The 22219-nt window shown below is 40.0% G+C and overlaps 4 protein-coding genes across 5 annotated transcripts; 3 read left to right on the top strand and 1 right to left on the bottom strand.

Moving 5' to 3' along the window:
• The first annotated feature begins 6524 nt into the window (after window positions 1-6524).
• LOC144665593 (BTB and MATH domain-containing protein 38-like) lies at window positions 6525-10219 on the top strand. 2 transcript variants are annotated; one of them, XM_078526849.1, is made up of 2 exons: window positions 6525-7106; window positions 7912-10219. In XM_078526849.1, the coding sequence occupies exons 1-2, from the start codon at window positions 6596-6598 to the stop codon at window positions 7980-7982; spliced, it is 582 nt and encodes a 193-aa protein (XP_078382975.1). In that variant the 5' UTR covers window positions 6525-6595; the 3' UTR covers window positions 7983-10219. The 2 variants fall into 2 exon arrangements, with proteins under 2 accessions (XP_078382975.1, XP_078382974.1); XM_078526848.1 differs by having other exon boundaries at window positions 6525-10219.
• Window positions 10220-10914: 695 nt separating this feature from the next.
• Window positions 10915-12893, top strand: LOC144665629 (BTB and MATH domain-containing protein 36-like). Its single transcript, XM_078526892.1, has one exon. The coding sequence runs from the start codon at window positions 10990-10992 to the stop codon at window positions 11797-11799; it is 810 nt and encodes a 269-aa protein (XP_078383018.1). The 5' UTR covers window positions 10915-10989; the 3' UTR covers window positions 11800-12893.
• Window positions 12894-16606: 3713 nt separating this feature from the next.
• On the bottom strand, window positions 16607-17510 carry LOC144665969 (BTB and MATH domain-containing protein 36-like). Its single transcript, XM_078527299.1, has one exon. The coding sequence runs from the start codon at window positions 17447-17449 to the stop codon at window positions 16832-16834; it is 618 nt and encodes a 205-aa protein (XP_078383425.1). The 5' UTR covers window positions 17450-17510; the 3' UTR covers window positions 16607-16831.
• Window positions 17511-20840: 3330 nt separating this feature from the next.
• On the top strand, window positions 20841-22050 carry LOC144665011 (BTB and MATH domain-containing protein 38-like). The gene has a single exon (XM_078526198.1). The coding sequence runs from the start codon at window positions 20841-20843 to the stop codon at window positions 21531-21533; it is 693 nt and encodes a 230-aa protein (XP_078382324.1). The 3' UTR covers window positions 21534-22050.
• The last annotated feature ends 169 nt before the right edge of the window (window positions 22051-22219 follow it).

Here is a 22219-nt window from a genome sequence, read left to right as displayed (position 1 = left end):
AAGAATGATTTGCAAAACTTTTCATGCCCCGGATGACGTTTTGTTGACAGCCCTTTGCTTTCTGGGAAGAACATAATAATAATAATAATAATAATAATAATAATAATAATAATAATAATAATAATAATAATAATAATAATAATAACGGAAACGATACCAGTTATCATTGGAGTACTTGGAGCTATCAAAAAGGGACTAGAGAGTTATATTGGAAGAATCCCCGGCCAAATAAGCATCAGTGAACTACAGAAGATAACCTTGCTGGGTACAGCGCATATTTTGAGGAGGGTGTTGTCAAGCTAAAAACTGGCTATCCTTTAGTGCCCCAGGACCATGGTTTGGTCTCGGCGCTAAGGACTTTAAGCAAACATTACGTAAGGAACATAATAATAATAATAATAACTTGGGTTCACCAAGTTAGCAAGCTCACGGAGTTAGCCATATCCCAACCTCAGGCGAGCTACGCCGCTTTCACCGTTGGTCTGCGTCATCGATGGCCGTACTTCTTAAGAACTCTCCCCGATATCACCGACCTACTGGCGCCACTTGAGCGTGCAATAACTGAAGTGCTGATTCCCGCCATCACAGACCACCAAGTCTCTACAGACGAACGCAGCTTACTCGCACTTCCAGTACGTATGGGGGGACTGGGCCTCGCAAATCCATCAGAATCGTCATCTCTAGAATACGAGGCGTCGGTCACTGTCACTGAACCCCTCGTACAGCGTATTGTGGCTCAAAACCATCAACCTCCAGATGCGGCAGATATGCGCTCCGCAATATCTCATGCGGGAGCTAAGAAAAACGAGTTCCTTAAGGGGAGGGAAGAGACAGTTAAGAACAGTCTATCTCCAAGATCTCTGAGAGCGGCAAAGCTAGCATCGGAGAAAGGGGCCTCGAGCTGGCTCACTGTGATACCCATAAAAGATCAGGGTTATGATTTTAACAAGCGTGAATTCAGGGACGCTGTTAAGATGCGGTACAACTGGGAGATTTCCGACCTACCAAAGTCATGCGTGTGCGGAGATATATTTGATATAGACCATGCAATGATATGCAAGAGGGGTGGTTTTATTATACAGCGACACAATGAGCTTCGAGACCTTGAAGCGGACCTACTCAGCACTGTCTGCAACGATGTCGAGGTGGAGCCAGTCCTCCAACAAATAACCGGAGAGACACTGAACAGGGGCGCAAACAGAGCTCCCGACGCCCGTTTGGATATACACGCCAGAGGTTTCTGGGAGAGACAGAGATCTGCATTCTTTGATGTCAGGGTATGCCACCCAAATGCAGACTCTTACCTCGAACAGAATCCTGAACAGATCTATAGGCAACATGAGAGTGAGAAGAAACGACAGTATGCTGACCGGGTCATGGAGGTTGAACAGGGAACATTTACACCATTAATCTTCAGCAGTACAGGCGGAATGGGAACTGAATGTAAGATCTATCACAAACGCTTAGTTGAGTTGCTATCTACTAAGAAAGGAGAAAGCTATGCGAATACCATGCAATGGGTGAGAGCAAGAGTCTCCTTTGCTCTAATACGCTCGGCCTTACTGTGCCTTAGAGGATCAAGATCCATAAGGTCATATAAAAATTTGCAAGCTCAGGCAGGAATTTGTTTATGCAAGTTTATTAAAGGAAGGGATGGCGTGAGTAAGGAAATTTTCGCTCACTGCTACATACAGTTCACGCAAACCCCGTGACTCTTGCAACCTCGGACTTAAGTAGTCAGACGACGCTAAACGAAGAAATACAACGTGATGGCCTTAGTCTAGTCTTTATTTTGGCGTAAAATGGACTTCTTTTTAATGCCATTCAACTGGTTTGGGTTTATTTTATTCAACATTCGGAACAAAATAAATACTGCATGCGTAAGCAGAAATTTATCCGGCCAGGCATGTGGTTTAAAGCAAGAGATGACGTGATGAAGAAAATTCAGGTAACGCACACACTCCGTGACTCACGCAAACACGACTTGTGGGTTTCTCAAGTGACTGCTTTTCTAAAGTTTTTTTTTACAAAGCGGCGCCGTGCCTTTCTAGCCAAAGAGCTGAAAGAAGTGGTCCATCATTAACCGCCCGGTTATAAACTGCTTGAAGTTCTTGTTTAAAAGCACTAAAAATACCTGTTATCTTACTTTTGATGAGAACAGGCTAGTAGCTCCAGCGCTCACCCTCTAGTTTATTAATATTATTATTATTATCCTTTATTAATACCGTGCAAATTCGAATTCAACATACGTTTTCAAATGCGCGTTACAAACATATTATTAAAATAAACTAATAATAGCACACTAATGAAATCACAAAAGCAAATTACATTCAGCTGGGCCTCCTGACCAGAAAACGTTTTTCCCATATGCCGATGGTGATAGAAAATTTCCTTTCAAGTCTTGCCGTCTGGCTATTGTCAGTAATGGGCTCTTACTATTGTATAACAACTTTGACTCCAACATTTGTAAGATATTCGATATAATTTGGTGTTGACAAGTTTATAGGGTGAAGAAAAGGTATGAAATAACAATACATGGCATTTGATTTTAGCCACTCTAAATATTTTTAAAAAAATATAACAATCAAAAATGAATCTATGAATAACAACAAACAGCAATTTTTGCTTCTAAATGATCAACAAAGAAACATTTGCCTAAAAACTAAAAAAAAAACGGGCAAAGGGTTTCACCCGCAAAACAAAATTCCTACACAAGCCATGGCCGTACAGAAAAAAAAAATCTGTACAAGCTTAAAATTCCCCACCTTTCCCATCACTTTTCTAATGGTCCGTCCCTTACATGGTGCCCGCTCGTGTTTACAGTTGTATGCTGCCTTTTAGTTTACATAAAGTATTTGAGAGGTGACTTTTGTTCTGTAGATTAGTCACATAAATACATGTCAAAATATTAAAAAGACCGTAAATTAAAATCGCCTCTCATTTTAAAAATCACACTAATTAACGTTGTTTCAGCGCCTGTTTCCCTTTTCTCAATTTAGGTGATAAAATATTTGGCAGTGGCTCTTCCTTTGTTAATTTTTAGTCTCCGAAAATAACAGAAAAATGTAGCATGTGTAAAACATGAAAACGGGCTGCTCTATTTTACAGATATTGTACCGTGTAAGGTCTTTATATTGGTTATAGCTATAATCACTCTCAAAGTATTAACGAAAAAGATCTTGGATATATTAAAGTAAACGATTCTTCTTTTCTCATTCATTAAAATAGCTGTATTTGTTTTAGTCTTCAGTTATTCAGGGCTGCATGGAATATTGTTTTGGTCTGAGCAAGTAAATACCATAAGCAAAGCTCTCTCTTGCTGTGTTATGAAGCCATTACGTAATGTCATGCATTGCGCTTCACAGGTTTCGCCGAAGGGTTCATCAGGTGGGACGATGAGGACAATAGAAACATAAACTCAAAAAGCGGTTGGCTGCCAGACGGGGTCTACGATAGAAACACCAAAATCTTCTACTGCTGCCGCAATGATGGTGACGTCACTAATCCCATTGAGCTCCCCACTGACCGCCCGTTCGTACTGTTCAAGGCTCAGAATTATCCGTGTCAGCACGTCAAAGGAATGTACGCGAGAGAAAAGTGGTTTTATTGGGATAATGAAGATAACAGGCCACATAATTCTCATTTTAAAGGGAAACACCCCCATTTGGAGCTGTCGAAAAATAATATAAAGCTATACTACTGTTACTACTATAAGTAAACAGGATGAAGACTGAAGTCCACAGAACTAGAACTAACTAGAACGTGAAGCAGAGTTAAGCATAAATGGACGAATCAGCTGTAAATCAGAACAAAAACTATAGAAAAAGCTTTTCATTCTATTAAATTGCCTTATTCAGAGCCACTTAGTTGGAACAATTTAGGACAATCGCCAAAAACAAAGAAAAACCGTTTTGAGGCAATTATTCTGTTTCATGTCAAAGGAATTAATTTTTTCTTGTCCAATGATGTTATTATCAGTTTTTTTTTAAATAATGATGATTGTATACCTAATACATCAACTGCAACACGTTACAGATTAACGCTGAGTGCGGATGAAAATAAAGGTGCAGTGCAGGTAAAGCTGTGAAAGGCCTCGTGTCGTCGTTTATTCAACTATTTTACCCCCCTCCCCCCTCCTAGTATTAGTTAGTTGGTACCCATTTATACACCTGGGTGGAGAGAGCGGCTGAGAGTAAAGTCTTGCCCAAGATCACAACACAATGACCCGGCCAGGCTCGAGCCCGGACCGCTTGATCCGGAGTCCAGCGCGTCAATCATTAGGGCACTGCGCAGACTCGCGTACTGGAAATAGAGAGGTTAAGCATGACGTTTACGGCAAACGGCAAAAATGAAACTTTTACCGACTCTCTTTTAGTTGTGTCTACAGTAGAGTGAAATTATTTGTATTTGCAATGAATAGTAAGAGACATTGTTCGATTTTTGTGTGCTTTATTTACGGATTAGAAGAAAAGAACTCAAAATCAGAAGTGATCTTTGCGGTTTGCCGTCTGCCTTTAACGTCATGCTTAACCTCTCTATTATAATAGTAGCAGAGTTAATGATCTTGGGCGTAAATAGGTTTTTGGCCCTTCTCAGGGCTAATTTTAGAATATAAATCTGGCTCATTTTAAAATTCACCTGACTCGAAACAGAAGACCACACTGAATGTTTAGAAAATTTGTTTGCAGCTCAACTTACTATGATTTGAATGATTACATTTCTTCACACATTGCATTTAGTAGCACACTTAACCCTTTGACACCCAAATTTTCCCCAAAAAACGCTTTTTTTAGCCGCTAAACTGAAATTTTGGTACTATGGTCTTGAATTTACCTCTTGAATTTAACTTTGCTAAAAAAGCACTTTTTTTACACTTTAGCAACATTTTGATAAAGATTCTGTGTAAAACATACAATATTTTACTTTGGTGCATGCGCATAAGCCAAAATTTGGACTTTTTTTTTTTTGCTGAACCGTTCCAAATTTTTTTTGCCCCTTTTGCTTCCTTTTTTCTGCCTTCTTATTCTCCTTACTTTCTACTCTTCATATCCTTTCTTTTGGCCAAAAAAGTTTTGACGTTGTCATTGGAAAACACTGAAAAGGGGACCTTGCCCAATTACAGGTGTACTGGCCTGTTTAAGCAACGATTTTGCACCAAAAATGGATTGTGCTTTTCTTTGATTAGCTCTGTCAGAATGCAACCGATATTCAAAATGAACAGTCCTGTAGAAAGGTCGATCCAAGCTCTGTCAGATTCTTATCACGAAATTCCCCTGACGTGCTTATTGATGACGTCACAAGTGATTCAATGACTGCACCTCCAAATAGCGCCTGAATGCGCATTTAGGAGTGAAAGGGTTAATAAATCTACGTAATAGCGAAAATGAATTTCGAATAAATATATATCCTATTCACGTTGTCTTTGGATTCGCTGTCATGATTTGCGAAGCGTTTTCATTTGGTACCTCCCAAAGGGCGTTTTATCGTGGAGCCCGTTTTGCTTTCTGGCGAGGACATAGTCGACATAGACAGTTGTCTACTACTACTGAGTTGTCTCCACTTACCCCCTCTACTGAAAATAGAGATTTGAATAAATACCTTTCATTTAGTTTGAAACAACTGTCGAAATAACACTGTAATGACTCATGCATGCAGCATTTGATATTTCCAAAAAAAAAGATATCGATGCAATCCACCGAACGGAAAAAGATGGGGGCTGTACCTTTTACCACAATACCTAACACAGCCAATAAGGCACAAAAGACGGCCACGTTTCTGCGAAATTTGCCTTTGTAGTAACAACATTGTTCATGCGGAGTTAAAAGTTTTTAAGCTTTTCGGTGTGTTTTTATAATCGCTGTCAGTGTTTTCTCGCGCTAGGAATTATAGCCATCTTTTTCCGTACGGTGGAATATTTTGGATAATCCAAATATTCGGGGTTACATTTTCAAAGTTCTTAAAACAACTTTGAAACAAATACTTCATTGCAGTTATTCCCATGCGCAAGCAATTTTGACTGTAAAATCAGGAGATGAGTTGACATCTACTCAAACTCGACTTTTCTCCTGACATACTCACGCTTGGAAGGTAGTATGTGACTGTTAGCTGCAGTACAAGTAACTGTGAGAACTAGTGTAAAAATAAAGCTCTCAGTCTGCTTGGCCTTCGGTTTGGCGTAAACATCCTGATATGCTTAGCTTACTTGGAGAGTCTTGTGTCACTGTTGGCTGCATTACAAGTTAAGTAAGTGCGAGAAACAGTGAAAGAAATAAAGTTCTCAGTCTGCACGGCCTGCAGTCTGCATTGTCTGCGTTTTGGCGTGACCGGTTATTCAATCTACCCCCAAAACTGCATGCGACAATATTTAATCAATATTAAACTTTCATTTTAAGCAGTCAAAACAAGTCAACCCTCACCTTTTGAAGAAGGCGTTTGAGATCGCGTGACTTATTGTAATTCGACATTCATGCCAGGTCACGTGGTAAGGCAATTGCGTGTGTGTCATTATTTACTTTTAGCAAACGAGAAGCTGGAGTATAGTCTATACAGTATATTTTAATTTCGGCTTATTCGATCGCTCGTAAGTTCCTGTGCAATGGCCACCACAAATAACAGTTCAGCTGGTCCACGAGATTTCTCAGAGCCGTGGAAGTTCAGCGATGTCGTTCTTGTAGTCGAAGAACAAAGATTTCACGTTCATCGAAGCACGCTAGCAATGTGGTCGCCTGTGTTTGAACGAATGTTTACGTCTGACTTTAAAGAGAAGAACAGCGATGAAATTCCACTTCCAGGAAAGAAAGCAAGCGAAATTAAAGAGCTGCTGCAAATAATGTATCCTCCTTTGAAAGAGAAAGTTGTGGCCAAAGGCAACTGTCACTTCCTGTTGGATCTTGCTCGTGAGTATCAGATAACCTCCATTACTCAGAAGTGCGAAGATTTTTTGGTTTCCAAGGTAAAAACAAAGGAGGAGAAAGACGTATTGGCTGTACTAATCGTTTCACAGAAGTACAAGCTAAAAACACTGGCAGAGACATGTGTACATGAAGCTCGTCGTTTAAGTTTGAAAGAATTAAAGCAGCATTCCAAGCGGGGAGAGATTGAACCAGGTAACTACATTCAGATTACTGAAGGAATTATTGAACGACTCGAGATGGAAAAAGAACAGTGTAAGGAAGTAAAAATCAGTAGTTTAAAATATGTTTGCGATTTAATCACAAATCTGTTTTGGCATGCGAAAGAAAAAGGAGGTGTACCCAATATTCAAAAATTTGCGTACGGGACAGATGTGTTTTTAAAAGCATTGGAACAGGACACGTCTCCGCACAATGCACCCCCCTTACAGGCAGTTTTAACACCGCATGCTGCCCAGGCCTCAGTGTGACTGCTAAACATTTATCGAAGCTAAGAGAAACATTAGAAACTCTACCATAAACAGAAACTTCATAAAAAAGGTGACAACGACACTGCTAGATTAATAGCTTGCGCTCATAGGGAACTAAAGTATCTAAAATCTCAAAAGGCTCAATGTGCGTCTCCCACCTCAGATTCAGTTCGGCTTCGATATCACAAACCTCGGCCTTGATAAGCTTAACTCAACTTTATCTCAACATTCAACAATTTGAAAACGTTGTGTCTAGATACCCGGCAGCCGGGAAGTGTTTTTAAAAGCTAGAAACCCGGCATCCACAATATAGAATAGCAGATCTTTGTTTAGAAATGGCAATCAATTTCAATAATTATTATTTCGCCTTTGTAGTTGAGGCGTTTTTTGAGCTTGGACGAACTATAAAATCTCGATGTTTTCCGTATTAACTCTAACAATATTCGCGTTCTGGCACGGGAAACTCTCATGGGATAATATCTACAAAAAATAAAATTGATACCCTCTGAGAGTATCCAATCTTTGTTTAGAAATGCCAACATCTTTATGGTCAAGACTAGATGCGATTTACAGAAGAAGAGAAACAGTGGATAATATTTAAGAATATTAAGATAAAGGACTTTACTAACTGGTAAAATTGTTATGTGTGTTGCCGACCTAATGATTTTACTTTTTGTCTTCTATCCCGCCTTATAATTATTACAGGCAAACGTTTACTTAAATATTTACATTATATGAGAGTATATTAAATAATAATAAAAAAATACTCCGTCTATCGTGCCTCCAACCTGTGAAAAAAGCACCAGCTAGTTTACAGGCCATGCAGGGACCGCGGAGGGGGAGGGGCTGGTAGGGCTATAGCCCTACCACTTTTTTGGTTGCATTGACATTTCAGGGCTCCGGATGAAAAGGATAATGTAGTAAATAGATTTAGGCAAGCCTAAAAGCGGAGCTTCCGATTTATTTAAAAATGACCTAAATGGCAAAAACTAAACCTTGCCTACACGAAATCTATCGAAACTGCGTTCAGAAAGTAAAAGCAGGCTCAGCAATTCAGTACAGGTTGTAAGCTTGCATCAGGGTCCTGTCTCTTTCTTCAGCGGACTTGATCTATGCAGTAGTTAGCTTCGTTTTAACACAATCATTTGCTAAAGTTAAGCTTATTGCATCCTTGATGATAACAGCCGCAGATTCAACAGCAAACAACAGAAAAAAGCTAACAAGACTTTCACAAGGAATTTTATTCACAATTATTTCGGGCCTCCAGCTCGTAAACAATTTTCGTTTTCCACAATTTCACGGACTATAAATGACTTTTGAGGACATCGTAGGAGAAAAATTGGGTAAGAAAGTTCTCTGTCGCTCTTTTTACTCGCGGTTTCATTCAAACTATTCAGTGAACACCGCGCAACAAATTTTCTCGCCTTTTTATGTGATAACTTTGTTTCGATCTAACTGAAACGTCCACATCATCCAGTCGATAGAAGATAACGTCAATTGCTCGTTTTACGGTTGCGAAAAATGCGACCAGAGACCAATAAAATTAAAAGTTAACTGTGTAGCGATTGAACGAGAGTCGCATTGTATCGAGGTTTCGATACACTCACACATGAAAAAGACAAAAAAAATAGAGCAGTTGAATAATAAACATCTCAGATCGTTTGCTGTGTACTGTCGCTGAGTAATTTTACCCGTTGTCTATATTTTGTCTTGCCCTGCGAGCTTCATTTGCTGTTTGTAATTTCCCCTCCTTTTCTTTAGCCGGCCACAGGCGGGAAACTTCCTCGTCCCCAGGCCTAATCCGTGCGTACGTACGGGGAAAGCGGCAACCCCCAACATTTCTCGGTTCGATGGATAACCATTTGCTTACTATGGATTCTCCGCTCGCACGCCTTCGGCGCGCGTGGGTGCCCTCTATGAAATTTTTACACGATAAATGGCAGAACAGTTACCCGTAATGCTTGCTTGTCTTAGCCAGCTTTTTAGCCCTACCACTTTAAAAAGGTCTCCGCGGTCACTGCCATGTACATCACGAAGTAAGAATAAAAATCAAATAAGTGGTTATATTTAACAACTATAAAGTTCTCCACTATGACTGAATAAAAGTAATGCTAAAATTATAAAAGAGCCGGGAATATAAAGAAAAGAGGAAAGGAACCAAAAGAACTGAAATTGAAAACGTGAACTATCGTACACTTAGTCTTGCAAGTAGTAAAACCATCATCGTCAAAATTCACCTGATTCACAACAGAAGACCACACAAAGTGGAAAATTTATTTCCAGCACAACTTCTCGCATGCTTTTAAAGCTGATTTCCAGTCCGTACTGCGCATACTCGGGGTTTGTTTACGTTTTTGTTTTGAATTCGTTGAAACGTTACACTTCGGTGACAGCATACATGACGTTTTTTTAGTCCGCCATTACAGTTCGTTTCGTTCAAGAGTTTCCGATGAGCTGAAACGTCGGTTTGAAATAGCGTCAAGGTTCTTCTACTCGTTATATTTGTTCTGCAAGGATATCTGGCGTTAATAATGAAGAAAAAGGTAAGTTTGTCGCGGAATTTTTAGTTTTGCTTGTAAACATTCCCTTCGTGTGGGCTCACATAAACATTGCAGCCGAGATTGCGCAGTACGGACTGGAATTCATCTTTAATGATGATTTACTTCACACATTGCATTATTTGGTAGCACACTTAACAAATCTACGTAATAGCGAGAATGTAATTCGAATAAATAAATTTTCAGTCCTATTCACGTTGCCTTTGGCTTCGCTGTCATGATTTACGAAGCTTTTCCATTGGGTGCCCCCTCCCCAAAGGACGTTTTGTAGTGGTGTCTGTTTTGCTTTCTAGGGAGGACATGGTCTTCATAGGCAGTTGTCGTCATTAATCGTTTTTTTTTTGTCCGAATGTCCGCTTGTTTCCAAAAAAGAATTCCAATGACGAGCACTATCCATCCTGGTATTTTTTTCTCGGACATTGTATTTTTGTGTCGGATAAACAATAGCGTGCCACGTGAACAATTTAAACCAATCAGAATCGGAGAGAATTTAGTGGTGAACGTTTATGGATGACATGTCCAATTTAATTACGATAGGATAATTCGTATATTCGGGAAAACATTTGGGACTTTGAAATAAATACTTCATTCCACTTATTCCCATGCGCAACACGTTCAGCAATTTTGACTTTAAAAACAGTCGACTTTTCTCCTGACATACTTTCGCTTTAAAGGTAGTATGTGACTGTTAGCTGCACTGTACAAGTAAGTGTGAGAACTAGTGTAAGAAATAAAATTCTCAGTCTGCATGGTCTGCGATTTGGCGTGACCGTCCTGATGCGCTTGCTTGGAAAGCAGTTTGTCGCCGTTGGTTGCAGTACAAGAAAATGTGAGATAAAAGAAAGAAATAAAGTTCTTGGCGTGACCGGTTATTCAGGCTTTTGAGATCGCGTGACTTATTTTAATTCGACATTCGTGCCAGGTCACGTGGTAAGGCGAGTGCGTGGGTGTCATTATTATTCATCATCGCACACAGCGAACGAGAACGAGAAGCTGCAGTATACAGTACTTTTATTTCGTATGATTAGATCGCTCGGAACTTCCTGAGCAATGGCTTCCGCAAATAGCAGTTCAGCTGGTCCGCGAGATTTCTCGGAGCCGTGGAAGTTAAGTGATGTCGTTCTTGTAGTCGAAGAACAAAGATTTCATGTTCACCGAGGCACGCTCGCAATGTGGTCGCCTGTGTTTGAGCGGATGTTTACGTCTGACTTTAAAGAGAAGAACAGCGATGAAATTCCGCTTCCAGGGAAGAAAGCGAGCGAAATTAAAGAGCTGCTGCAAATAATGTATCCTTCTTTGGAGGAGAAAGTTGTGACGAAAGGCAATTGTTACTTCCTGTTGGATCTTGCTCGTGAGTATCAGATAACCTCCATTACTCAGAAGTGCGAAGATATCTTGGTTTCTGCGGTGAAAACGAGGAGCGAGAATGACGTGCTAGCTGTGCTGATCGTTGGGCAAGAGTACGAGCTAAAAACACTAATAAAATCATGTCTATATGAAGCTCGTCGTTTAAGTTTGAGAGAATTAAAGGGCCATTCCAAGCGTGACGAGATTGAACCAGACAACTATGTGCAGATTACTGAAGGAATTATTGCAAGACTTGAGGAACAGGTCGAACAGTGCAAGGTAGTAAAAACCAGTAGTTTAAAAAAGGTGGGCGATTTAAGCAAATTTCTCTATAATCATGCATATAATAAAGGACAATATAGTTATCACATAGGCCATAATCAACCTGCAAATAGGTATTTAGATGCATTAAAAATAGACAAGTCTTCCTCTTCAAAAGTTTCCTGCAATAGCCTAAGTCAGGCTGCAGAGCATTTAACAGAACTATTAAACTCAATACAGACTCTTCCGTAAACAAGAACTTCGGTATCGTAGTCGAAAATATATCACTCGATACAGTTGTACCAGTACCAGCAGTACGCAGCAGTACACTATTAAGTACAATTTAAATAACTGTTAGGAACGTAGCATTATATAGAATCTTATTTACAATTTTTTCCAGAGATCATAGTTTTCTTTTAAATGTACTGATCATCAATAAGGTCCCGTTACATGATGAAGTGTAATTGATGATTTTGTTGCTTTTCATTAGGAGAGATTTTCCCAATTAAATATTTCGTTTCCCATCGCCCCATCTCTTGTAATGGTGGGTCGGTCGGTGGGGCAAAAAGGGGTCTGGGTTCCAGAAAAGGCCGGGCTGCTAAGTAAGAAAGCCTGATTACAAAGTCAACTCGAAAACGTGGTCTTTTCATCGTTTTTCCTACACAGTCTTTAAATATCGTAGTATCGATGTTTATTAAAGACAAAGACATCACATCATACCAATTTTTGTTAATAAAACAAGGTCGTGTGCCTATAAATTAAAGTACTTGCTTCTTTGACTAGTGAATCTGGATTTTTTTTTTTACTTTCGAAAAAATGGGTTGGTCGGGCGATGGGAAACGAAACATTTTATTGGGATGGCCCAGATAGAGCTTTGCTATCTTCAAGCAAATCATCGGGTGTCTTAACCTGATGTTAGAAAAAAAATGAACCCTTGAAATAATAAAAAAAATAGCTTTAGGTTGTAAAGGTGCGAAGCAGCTGAGTTCTGCCCTGTACATGTTTGAGTCAAGACCAGACGACGTGTTTCTGAACGAAGGCTTGATCGATCCTCCTGCATTTTTTAAATTCTTTACTCAGCACCTAAGAATCAAGTCAACGTTTGAAGAAATAAAAATCATAAATTATAAAAAAGCAGTATCTGCAGTATTTAACGGCCCTGTTTAATACTGAACTTCTTATTATAGAGAAAAGGTAATGTCAGTTCATTTTTTGGCTATATTTCGGATGGTTATAGTAGAGTCTTCTTTTAGTTTACAATTTTATCAACTAATCATTGTCTGTAACTTTTATGTTACTTCACTAAATAACATTCTGTAACGTAATTCATAATAAAAATGTCTTCATCGAGCCAGTTTCTTAGTGGTCGTCAAGAGTTTTCTTTGGTTAAACCCACGTTCGAATCCGCTGAGAATTTAAGGAAACTTTCATGGAACTTCCATCAGCGACTTTCGTCAAATTCCGTTCAGCCCGAGCAGTTGGTAGCATAATCCCTATACCAGACTAGACGACAAAAATCCCTACCCTATCCCAGACTTGCATTTTTTAGAACTGTACCACTATCAGTGTTTTTAATGGAAAACCATGTCAACCATCCTCGGATACCCAGGGGCAGTTAGTGGGGGCTAGGGAAAGTCTATACGGGCGAAAAAAAATTGGCGTATGGACTTTCCCTCGTCCCCACTAACTGCCCCTTATTACTGGCCGTGAACGTGCGCTATCAGTAGATTGTTGCCTTTAGCTCCTACATGCAACGATTGTTCTTGTGCTGTGTACGACTTCGTTTGTGGAAGATGGTTGCTACATTTAGCTCAAAGCAGGTGTAACAACTCCTTATACTGGGAATACACCGACTCCTTGGAGAAGGCGTGACATTAATGTTATTATTTGCGTGACTTATTTTGAGATTTTCGTTGTCACGGCAGTCGCTGTTTGTGCATCGAGTCACGTGACAGGGGCACACATGTGCGGGTCGGTGCACAGGCGGCCCAAGCTCTCTATCAGATTACCTTTGGACGTGACTCTTGCTTACGAGCGGTGTTGTGTTACAAAGATTCGATTTATAAGGGCTTGTATGGGAAACAACGGTTTTGCTTTAAAAGTAAAAAAAAATGTATATTTTGTGAACAAAGTTGACTTGCTATGATTCGTTGTTTCATTCTTTGTTGTCTGCCAGATTCTCAGGTCGATACAACGCGTTTTCGGCGAGTTATCGTTATTTAGGTGTCCACTAAATGGGCAGAGTGCAGAATGCGGCAGCAGAATGCAGAATGCAGACTACAGACTAAAAGAATATTGTGTTTACATGACTTTACCATTATTGAAAGCTAACCGTGAATAGGCTAACCGAAGTGTATACCGTATTTACCCGTATAAGTCGACCTTTTTTACCTAAAAATCGGCCCAAAAAATCGTCCTCGACTTACAATATGTACACATGGGTCAAAAATTTTTACCCAAGCACCAATTAAATAAATTCTGCACAATTAACAAAACAATTGTTTTAATATGTTCACAAACATCTAATAAACAAGAGTACAGTTTATAAATGATGTCCTTTCGCTCTGCTATCTGTGTCTTTAAATTGGCAGTTCAAGTTGAAATTCGCTTAACTTTTATCCCTTAATATAAACCTGAATGTTGTAGAGACCCACTGGCACAAGATTTGAAAAAAAGAGCTGTCATTTTTCACCAATAAAGCTGGTAAATCTGGTAGTAGGCTAACCAGAGTGAACTAATTCACTCTGGTTAGCCTAAATAGCACTTCGGTTCAGTAGCCTCAGTGTTTATGGTTAGCTTTCAATAATGGTAAAGGTAACACAATATATTCTCTTAGTCTGCATTCTGCATTCTGCAAATGTCAGACACTGTCTCCAATTAAGCTATTCAGACGCTTCACACTTTTAAAACCAAAAAGGCATGGTCAACTGTACACGTTCATAAATATATAATAGGTATGCATGACCTGGTTCACTGTAAAGCTTCATATACACAAGCAATATTTGTGTGACAATTTTATGTGAATATTTTATTTACTTGTATAGACGAGGAAATAATTTTACTGCCAACGGTTCAAAGGGATTCTGTTCAGTGAAATAACGCTTTTAAATGGCACAGAAAGGTAGATAAAACTCCACACACAAGTCGACTAACATCATTTCATTTAACTTAACTGAAGTATTTGGATTAATATCTATTTTTCAGTGCATTATTCATAATTAGCATAACCTGAAAAAGAACGCCTGATAGCAGGTTATAATTAGCACAGATTTTTTTACATTTCTATTAATAGTTCATTGATCTTGTATGTCAACAGATAGGGTGGTCTGCCTGCAGAGCCATCTACACAATCAAGTCTGATATTTGTCAGATAAAAAGTGTCACCCTAAAAATTTCTGGTGTAAATGTTGCTTTTAAAAGGGATAGACAGTAGAATCCTGATTTCTGGATCCCTCCATTTCTGGAACTGACCTCTAAATAACAAGAACCAACAGTTGTCCTCCTTTCCTCATCAGTCAGAAAGTGCAATTATATCTGCATTTTCTCAAACTGATCTCTTAAACCAATTTATTTTGTTTTACCTCTGAAGCAACCTCCTTCCATATTCTCCCCCCCCCGCACCCCCCTCCCTCTCGCTCTGGGTTGGGGGTCGGGGTAGGGGGGTATGGAGGCCAAGGAGTTACAGAACCTGGGAATAGGGGCTGGCATTTAGTCATTATTTATCCATATCTGATCATTTGTTTTGAAAAATTATTTAATTATTTATAAGTGCCATTTAGAAATGACAAAGCCACGATTATGATGTGTTATTGCTTAAAGATGATTTCCAGTCTGTACTGCGCAGACTCAGGGTTTATTTTCATTTTTGTTTTGAATTCGTTGAAACGTTACACTTCGGTGATAGCGTACATGAAGATTTTTAGTTCGCCATTACGGATCGTTTCGTTCAAGAATTCACGATGAGCTAAAACGTCCGTTTGAAATACCGTCGAGCTTCTTATACTCTCTATTATTGTTTTGCAAGGATATCTGGCGTTAATAATGAAGAAAAGGTAAGTTTTGTCCCGGAATTTTTATTTTTGCAAGTAAACATTCTTCTGTTTGTGAGACTCAAACATTGCAGGCGGAGATTGCGCGGTACGGACTGGAAATCATCTTTAAAGGAACTCAGTCACGGACAACTCATTTTGAAAAACTGGCAAGTTCACCCAAACACACCAAAATCTGTCATATATGAAGTAATATGGAAATGTAAAATAGCGCAGTCAAACATGACGTATTCCTGGACATAAGTGATCAACCAGACACTGGTATATTGGCACCATTGATTTTACATAACGAGTTATTTTAGTTTGACGCTCTAGTCTCTCTAGTCTGACGAATGAGGTCATATTTGGGTTAATCGGGAGAATAGAATGCGAGCAGTCTCTTTCTTTTCCTAGCGTGTGATGAAAAAACACGAATGCGAGCGAGCATATTTTCGTCTTTTCCTGTCTCGCGTGGGAATATTTCAGGAACAAAAAAAAAACCCCGACTGCTCGAAGTTTATAGGGATACGGGATATTTAGGTAAAAAAAAATAATTATGTGTACGGAATATTTAAAAGAAAAGATTCCGGGATATATCAAAGTTGGGGTTACAAACCAAAGGCATTAGGCCACAAATAAATGAGATGCGGTATACTCAGACCCCCTACGCGTCATTCACATCCCCATCCCCATTCCCCTCGCCCTTAATAGGGCCTCGCGAATCCTTAGGTTTTTCCATTTCTGGACAGTTGCAGTGTCATTTTGGTTTAGATACCTCTTCCTCTGATGTTATCGTATTGCCTCCAACGAAGAAATTCTGGGAACGGCCGAGTAGAATGAGTGAAGTGAAATTGGGAGAAAACAACCGGAAGTAAAAGTGAATTCGTTGAAAATCGCCGGAAGTAAAAAGGTGCGGTTTCTAGGAAAGTGAACGCACTGATGGTTTGCTTCGAGGAAAAGCTTCGCGGAGTTTATGTTAGGAATATAGAGAATAAACTGCATAGAATACTTTTAAAACAGCCTTTTTGGTGGTTAATATGAGATTTATTGTTCTAGTCTACAACATTTGCTGGTTACACATATCAGATCAACCGATTTAACCGGCCCGATCAAGAACGGGGTTTACTTTCCGGCTCAACTGAAAGGTATTTTATGGAGTGCCTTAATCAAATACCTACTTCACTGCAATACCTACTACATTGTCACATTATTCATAACTGTTTACATGAAACGGTTCTTTTATAGCGTTGAAAGTTTCAATCATAATAATAGCCTCGGGACTGGGCGTTTTGTAAAGGTCCTTCCAGTCTTGCTACCATTCCTTCAAGAATCTGTTTGTAAATGTGCGCCTCCATTTTGTCATACATCGCATGGCGTTTAAAATCACTCAGCCGCAGCTTACGAGCTTTGTCGATGATGGTTTTAAGAAGTTTTTCTAACTTGTATGTCTGCGCGAATGTCAGATCATCAAGGCAACCATTCCCATACTTACTGGACACCAATTTGACCAAGACATCTTCGCAACTCTGAAAAATGGCGTCGATCTGATATTCGTGGGCGAGTTTAGCAAGGAAGTAGCAATTCTCATTCGTTACAGTTTTCCACGCTTTCCCTGACATGGTTCGGTAGATAACCAACAGAAGCTCCTTGATCTCACTTGCCTTTTTGCCTGGAAGAGGAATTTCACACAGGTTCTTTTCCTTAAACTCTGAGGTGAACATCTTCTCAAACACGGGCGAACACATTGCAAGAGTAGATCGATGGACATGAAACTTTTGACGTTCTGCAACAAGAATGGCATCACTGAACAGCCATGGATGCGCGAAATCTGGTGGTGTATCATCTTCGCTCCTTTTCGCAGCCATTTTGGACATTTGCTGTGTAGATGAATTGCGTCAAACCGCCGCCGGCACAGATCAGAAGCAATATACGGATAAACGGTGATCGAGCAGGAGTTTTAATGTATGCAGCAATGCAAAATCGATACCAATTTGACGCATCACCTGTCAAATTGATTGCGTGACAATGTGAATTCACTGATGTTTTTTTGTTCCTTTCACTAAGTGTTACTTAGGGACGGGCCATTAGAAAAGTGATAGGGGGGGGAGGGGAGGTGGTGAAAAAACAAAAAAAAATAATGCAAGGGAAAATGCCAAGAAAAAAATCGTGGAAAGGGGAAGGCAAAGGAAAAAATTTATGCAGAAGGAAAGTTCCTATTAAGCAACAAAAACACCTGTCATTTTACACTTTGTGAGATCGACTTTTTCGACAAAATATTTCAGGGAGAATGCTGAAAATAGCATTTCCGAGCCTTGAAATGTCAAAATTTTCTGGGAGAATCCAGTGCTCAACTTCTAGTTTCGTTAAAGCAAATTACATTCTGCCTGGCTCCCCGACAAGCCCAATTTTTTTATCCCATACGCCGATAGTTAAAGAAAATTCACTTTCAAGTCTTGCCTTCTGTTAATTGTATAAAATTTTTGACGTCACCATTTGTAAGACATTTGATATAAATTGCTGTTGACTAGTGCATAGGGTGAAGAAAACAATCAGTATACTGGTACAATATATTCTAGTTATGCAACGCTTTCGAGTGGTACACTATGGAATATCCCATGAGTCACTTGTATTTTCTCGGTATACACACGAGCCTTTAGGCGAGTGTGTATACCAAGAAAATACAAGTGACAAGTGGGATATTCCATAGTATACCACGAGAAAGTGTTGTGTAACTATTTTATACCATGCCATAGAAAATACGCTCACTAAATTTCGACGAGAATACAATCGCAGCGCACGATGGGAAGGTCAAGTTGAATACCGTCGAATATACAACGGCTATCCTGTATTCTGATTGGCTGTATTTTCTATGGCATGGTATAAAACAGTATATGGCATTTGATATTAGCCATTCTTAATATTTTTTGTAAAAAAATATAATGATCAATAAATGTGTGGGGGTTGTGGGCCAGAGTGGAAAAGTGGCGCGTCATGTAGTTTTGGTCTGCACATAGGGGGTGGGTCATCTTAGTGACTTTAAACTGTTACAAGAAAATCCCCAATGGTACTCATTAGTGTAAATTGATAAATTTCTTGACGTGAGCAGTTTTAGATGCATTTCTGGCAGTTTCTGAGATCCCAAATATAAAAATTTCCTGGGTAGCATGCCCCCGGACCCCCTAGAGGGCTTGCGGTCATATCATCGCTTATGGTGCGTTCTCTCAAGCCACCACTTTTCAAATTGCTCCGAATCAGGCCCCCAGTACTTATTGACCAGTCAGCAAAGTATTAAATCAATGTATAACAGCATTTTGGGGAAAATGTTTTTAAACTATTTAGTAAATGATCAACAAAACAACATTCGTCTAAAGCATGCTATAAAGTAACAATACATGGCATCCGGTCTAAAAAAACTGTTTGTCTAAAAAAAACATTCGTCTCAAAATAAAAATTCAAGCAGAGGGTTACACCCGCCAAAAAAATTCCTGCGCAAGCAATGGGCGTGAAAAAAAATTGTGCAAGCCGAAACTCCCCCACCCCCTATCACTTTTCGAATGGTCCGTCCCTTATGTGACAGAAGGAGATGGTTATAGCGCAGCCGTTGTTTGGGATACGTGTAGTCACGCAAAGCTGTCTCCCTTACACAATTGGACTTACATCAGATAAGAAGATAAATAAGAGTAAATGTTAACCTGTTATTTTCGTGTCTTTTCGGATTGCTGGTGAGAGGTTGGTGTCACAGTGATTCGAAGTATCCCCAAATTTTGGGTATTCCCCACTAAGGAAACCCAATACATTGACAGCGTGAAATACAGCATTATCCCAGTCTCGGGCCCAGTCTTTGCCGAACGGACAGTCTTCTTTACCCGTGCGTTTCTTCCAAGTCTGCCGGAGAAATTTTAGTTGCATTTTGCTAAACTAAAGCCTCGTATTAATTTAACTGTACTTTGTACATGTATAGTATTTTCATGGAATTCGCATGTATAAATTGCATTTGGTCACTCGGCTTGTCTGACTGTAGAGGCTGAAACAGCTGTCCCAAGATGACATAGAACAGACAGGACAACCGTATGATCCGAGAAACATCTTTCTGAATTTAATTAATTCTTAGATGATTACTAGGTAGGTAGGTAGGTAGGTAGGTAGGTAGGTAGGTAGGTACGAAGATGGTTTTTGGCGCCATCTTGGTTGGGGGCAAACACGGCAAAAATTACAGAAAATGTATGGGGAAAGTTGGGTGTTCAAAAGTACGGTTAAATGTAAAACCATACTTGCGGCTTTTCTATTAGAATTTCCCGTGAGTTGTTAAACGACCCCCCTCCCCCCCCCCCCCCCCACCACACACACACACACACACACATACACGCACACACACACACACACACACGACACACACAGGAATCACGAAGTAAACGATTGGACGCAATAAGTTGTGTAAAAGACGCGTTCCCTCTGCTTTATTAATCCTTTTTGGGTTTGTGTTTGTTGTGAACTCAACGGCAAATTTCGGTGAACATGCATCGCTTAAAAGATCATATTAATCGTAGTACAGGTATGAAAAACGGCATCTAAGCCGGTACGCTCGGTGCGCTGGGTACACCCGGTACGCCTGGTACGCTTGGTACACTCGGTACACCCGGTACACTCGGTACGCCCGGTACACTCGGTACACTCGGTACACCCGGCCGTACCGACTGTACCAGCCATACCGACTGTACTGGGTGTACCGAGTGTACCGAGTGTACCGAGTGTACCGAGTGTACCGAGTGTACCGGGCGTACCGAGTGTACCGAGTGTACCGAGTGTACCGAGTGTACCGGGTGTACCATAAACAACGCGATATGACTCAAACAGTTCCAACACAATAACAAGAAAACGTCCAAAGCTTACAAAACTGACAATCTCAACTAAAATATCGTAAAAAACGATGCATCTCGTCGAACAGACGAACATAGCTAAATGACACCAACCGTTTCGACGACCTACTTTGGCTTCACAACCAAAGCTCGCGTATAATTGGTCCGGTACGTCTCGGTACAGAATTTATAAAATCAGCCAAAATCAGCCAATCAGAGAGACGCTTTGAATCGGTGCAGGACAACTGAAGGAACCTGCAGTTTTGTCATGGTATTCTGATCTTGTGATTGGAACCTGCTCCTTGTTTATTCCGTTGTCTCATTCATTACCTGTAACCAAAATTCTGAAAAATTTCCCCTAAAATTCCTATTGTTACCTTTCTATATATTGTAGCCGAAGCCTTCCCAAATGGTATCGAAAAGTGAATCGCCAGATATCGATTTCTCACAGCCCTGGAAACTCAGCGATGTTGTCCTTGTTGTTGAAGAAGAAACATTCCATGTTCACAGACAGGTCCTTGCATTGTGGTCGCCTGTGTTTGATAAGATGTTTACATCAGAATTTAAAGAAAAGGACAAGAACGAAGTTCCTCTTCCAGGAAAAAAGGCGAGCGAAATAAGAGAAATGCTTCTGCTGATTTATCCTTCTGTAGCAAAGAAAGTAATAACGGAAGGGAACTGTTACTTCCTGGTGAAGCTCGCTCACGAATATCAAATGGAAGCTCTTTTTAAAAGATGTGAAGACTTCATGGCCCACATCATTACAAATAAATCGAATGATAAGGTCCTAACAGACCTGGTATTCGCACAGACTTACGAGCTAGAAAAGTTGAAACTGGCTAGCGTTAAGCAAGCTCACTGCCTTAGTCTGGAGGAGTTGAAAAAAGACAAGGTGTACGATCAAATCCAGTCGGGTAATCTTAAAGAAATTATGGAAGGAATTATAAAGCGACTACAAAGAGATTTAGAGGAAGCCCGGAGGCTGGTTCGAGAAAAACAAGAAACGATTAACAGACTTAACAAAATGGAGAGTTCTACATATGAGAGGTCTTGGTCTAGACGGGACGATCGCGATAGACCCCTTTACAGAGACGATCGCTAACGTCTGCGACGGTGATCACGATCGCTTCGATCGCCCGCGTTCTATCCGGGCGAGCGGTCGCAGACCGCGGCGATCGCGAACGATTATATGAGAACTACTTTCACAGAGGGAGACGATCGAAACGATCTAAACTGTCCCATGGTGCATCAGTATTACCCAGAACTACGTTTCTGTTTGGCCTCCCGTTTGCTCCTCCGACGTAAAACGGCAATAACGAGAAGATAGGAGGCCACGAGGTTTGCTCTTGCATCGACGGCTGCCATAAGCGATATCGCCTACGGTCTTTTCAGTATTTGCAAACGATCCATGCGATAGAAACGATCGGGGCGATCATTTGAGAACCAGCCTAAAGAATAGTAGTTCACAAAAAATTCTTGATTTGAGCATATTTTAATATTATCATGCATATAGATGTCAAGAGCCAAGTAAACGTTTGAAGAAATAAAAATCATAGATTATTAAAGGGCAATATCTGCAGAATTTAGCGAGTTTAAGAATTCTTATTATGCGTGATTAAAAAATATATCGGTGTTATTTTGGCAGTATTTTGGATTGTTATTAATAGATTCTTCCATTGAATCCTACTTTTAGTTTGTTATTTTCAAAATTATCCTATCATTGTCGGTAACGTTTCATTAAATACATGTCTGTAATGTCAGAATCTCCTGCTATTAAATGTAATGCAT

This window comes from Oculina patagonica, chromosome 9, assembly GCF_052425735.1.
Source record: "Oculina patagonica isolate OP01 chromosome 9, crgOcupat, whole genome shotgun sequence".
Classification (NCBI taxonomy): domain Eukaryota; kingdom Metazoa; phylum Cnidaria; class Anthozoa; order Scleractinia; family Oculinidae; genus Oculina; species Oculina patagonica.
The sequence above is the reverse complement of the archived record's forward strand: the minus strand, read 5'-3'. Positions and strand labels throughout refer to the sequence as shown.

Coding starts and splice junctions, on each gene's coding strand:
- LOC144665593 (XM_078526848.1), top strand. CDS start 6,596: ATGGCCACCACAAATAACAGTTCAGCTGGTCCACGAGATTTCTCAGAG.
- LOC144665629 (XM_078526892.1), top strand. CDS start 10,990: ATGGCTTCCGCAAATAGCAGTTCAGCTGGTCCGCGAGATTTCTCGGAG.
- LOC144665969 (XM_078527299.1), bottom strand. CDS start 17,449: ATGTCCAAAATGGCTGCGAAAAGGAGCGAAGATGATACACCACCAGAT.
- LOC144665011 (XM_078526198.1), top strand. CDS start 20,841: ATGGTATCGAAAAGTGAATCGCCAGATATCGATTTCTCACAGCCCTGG.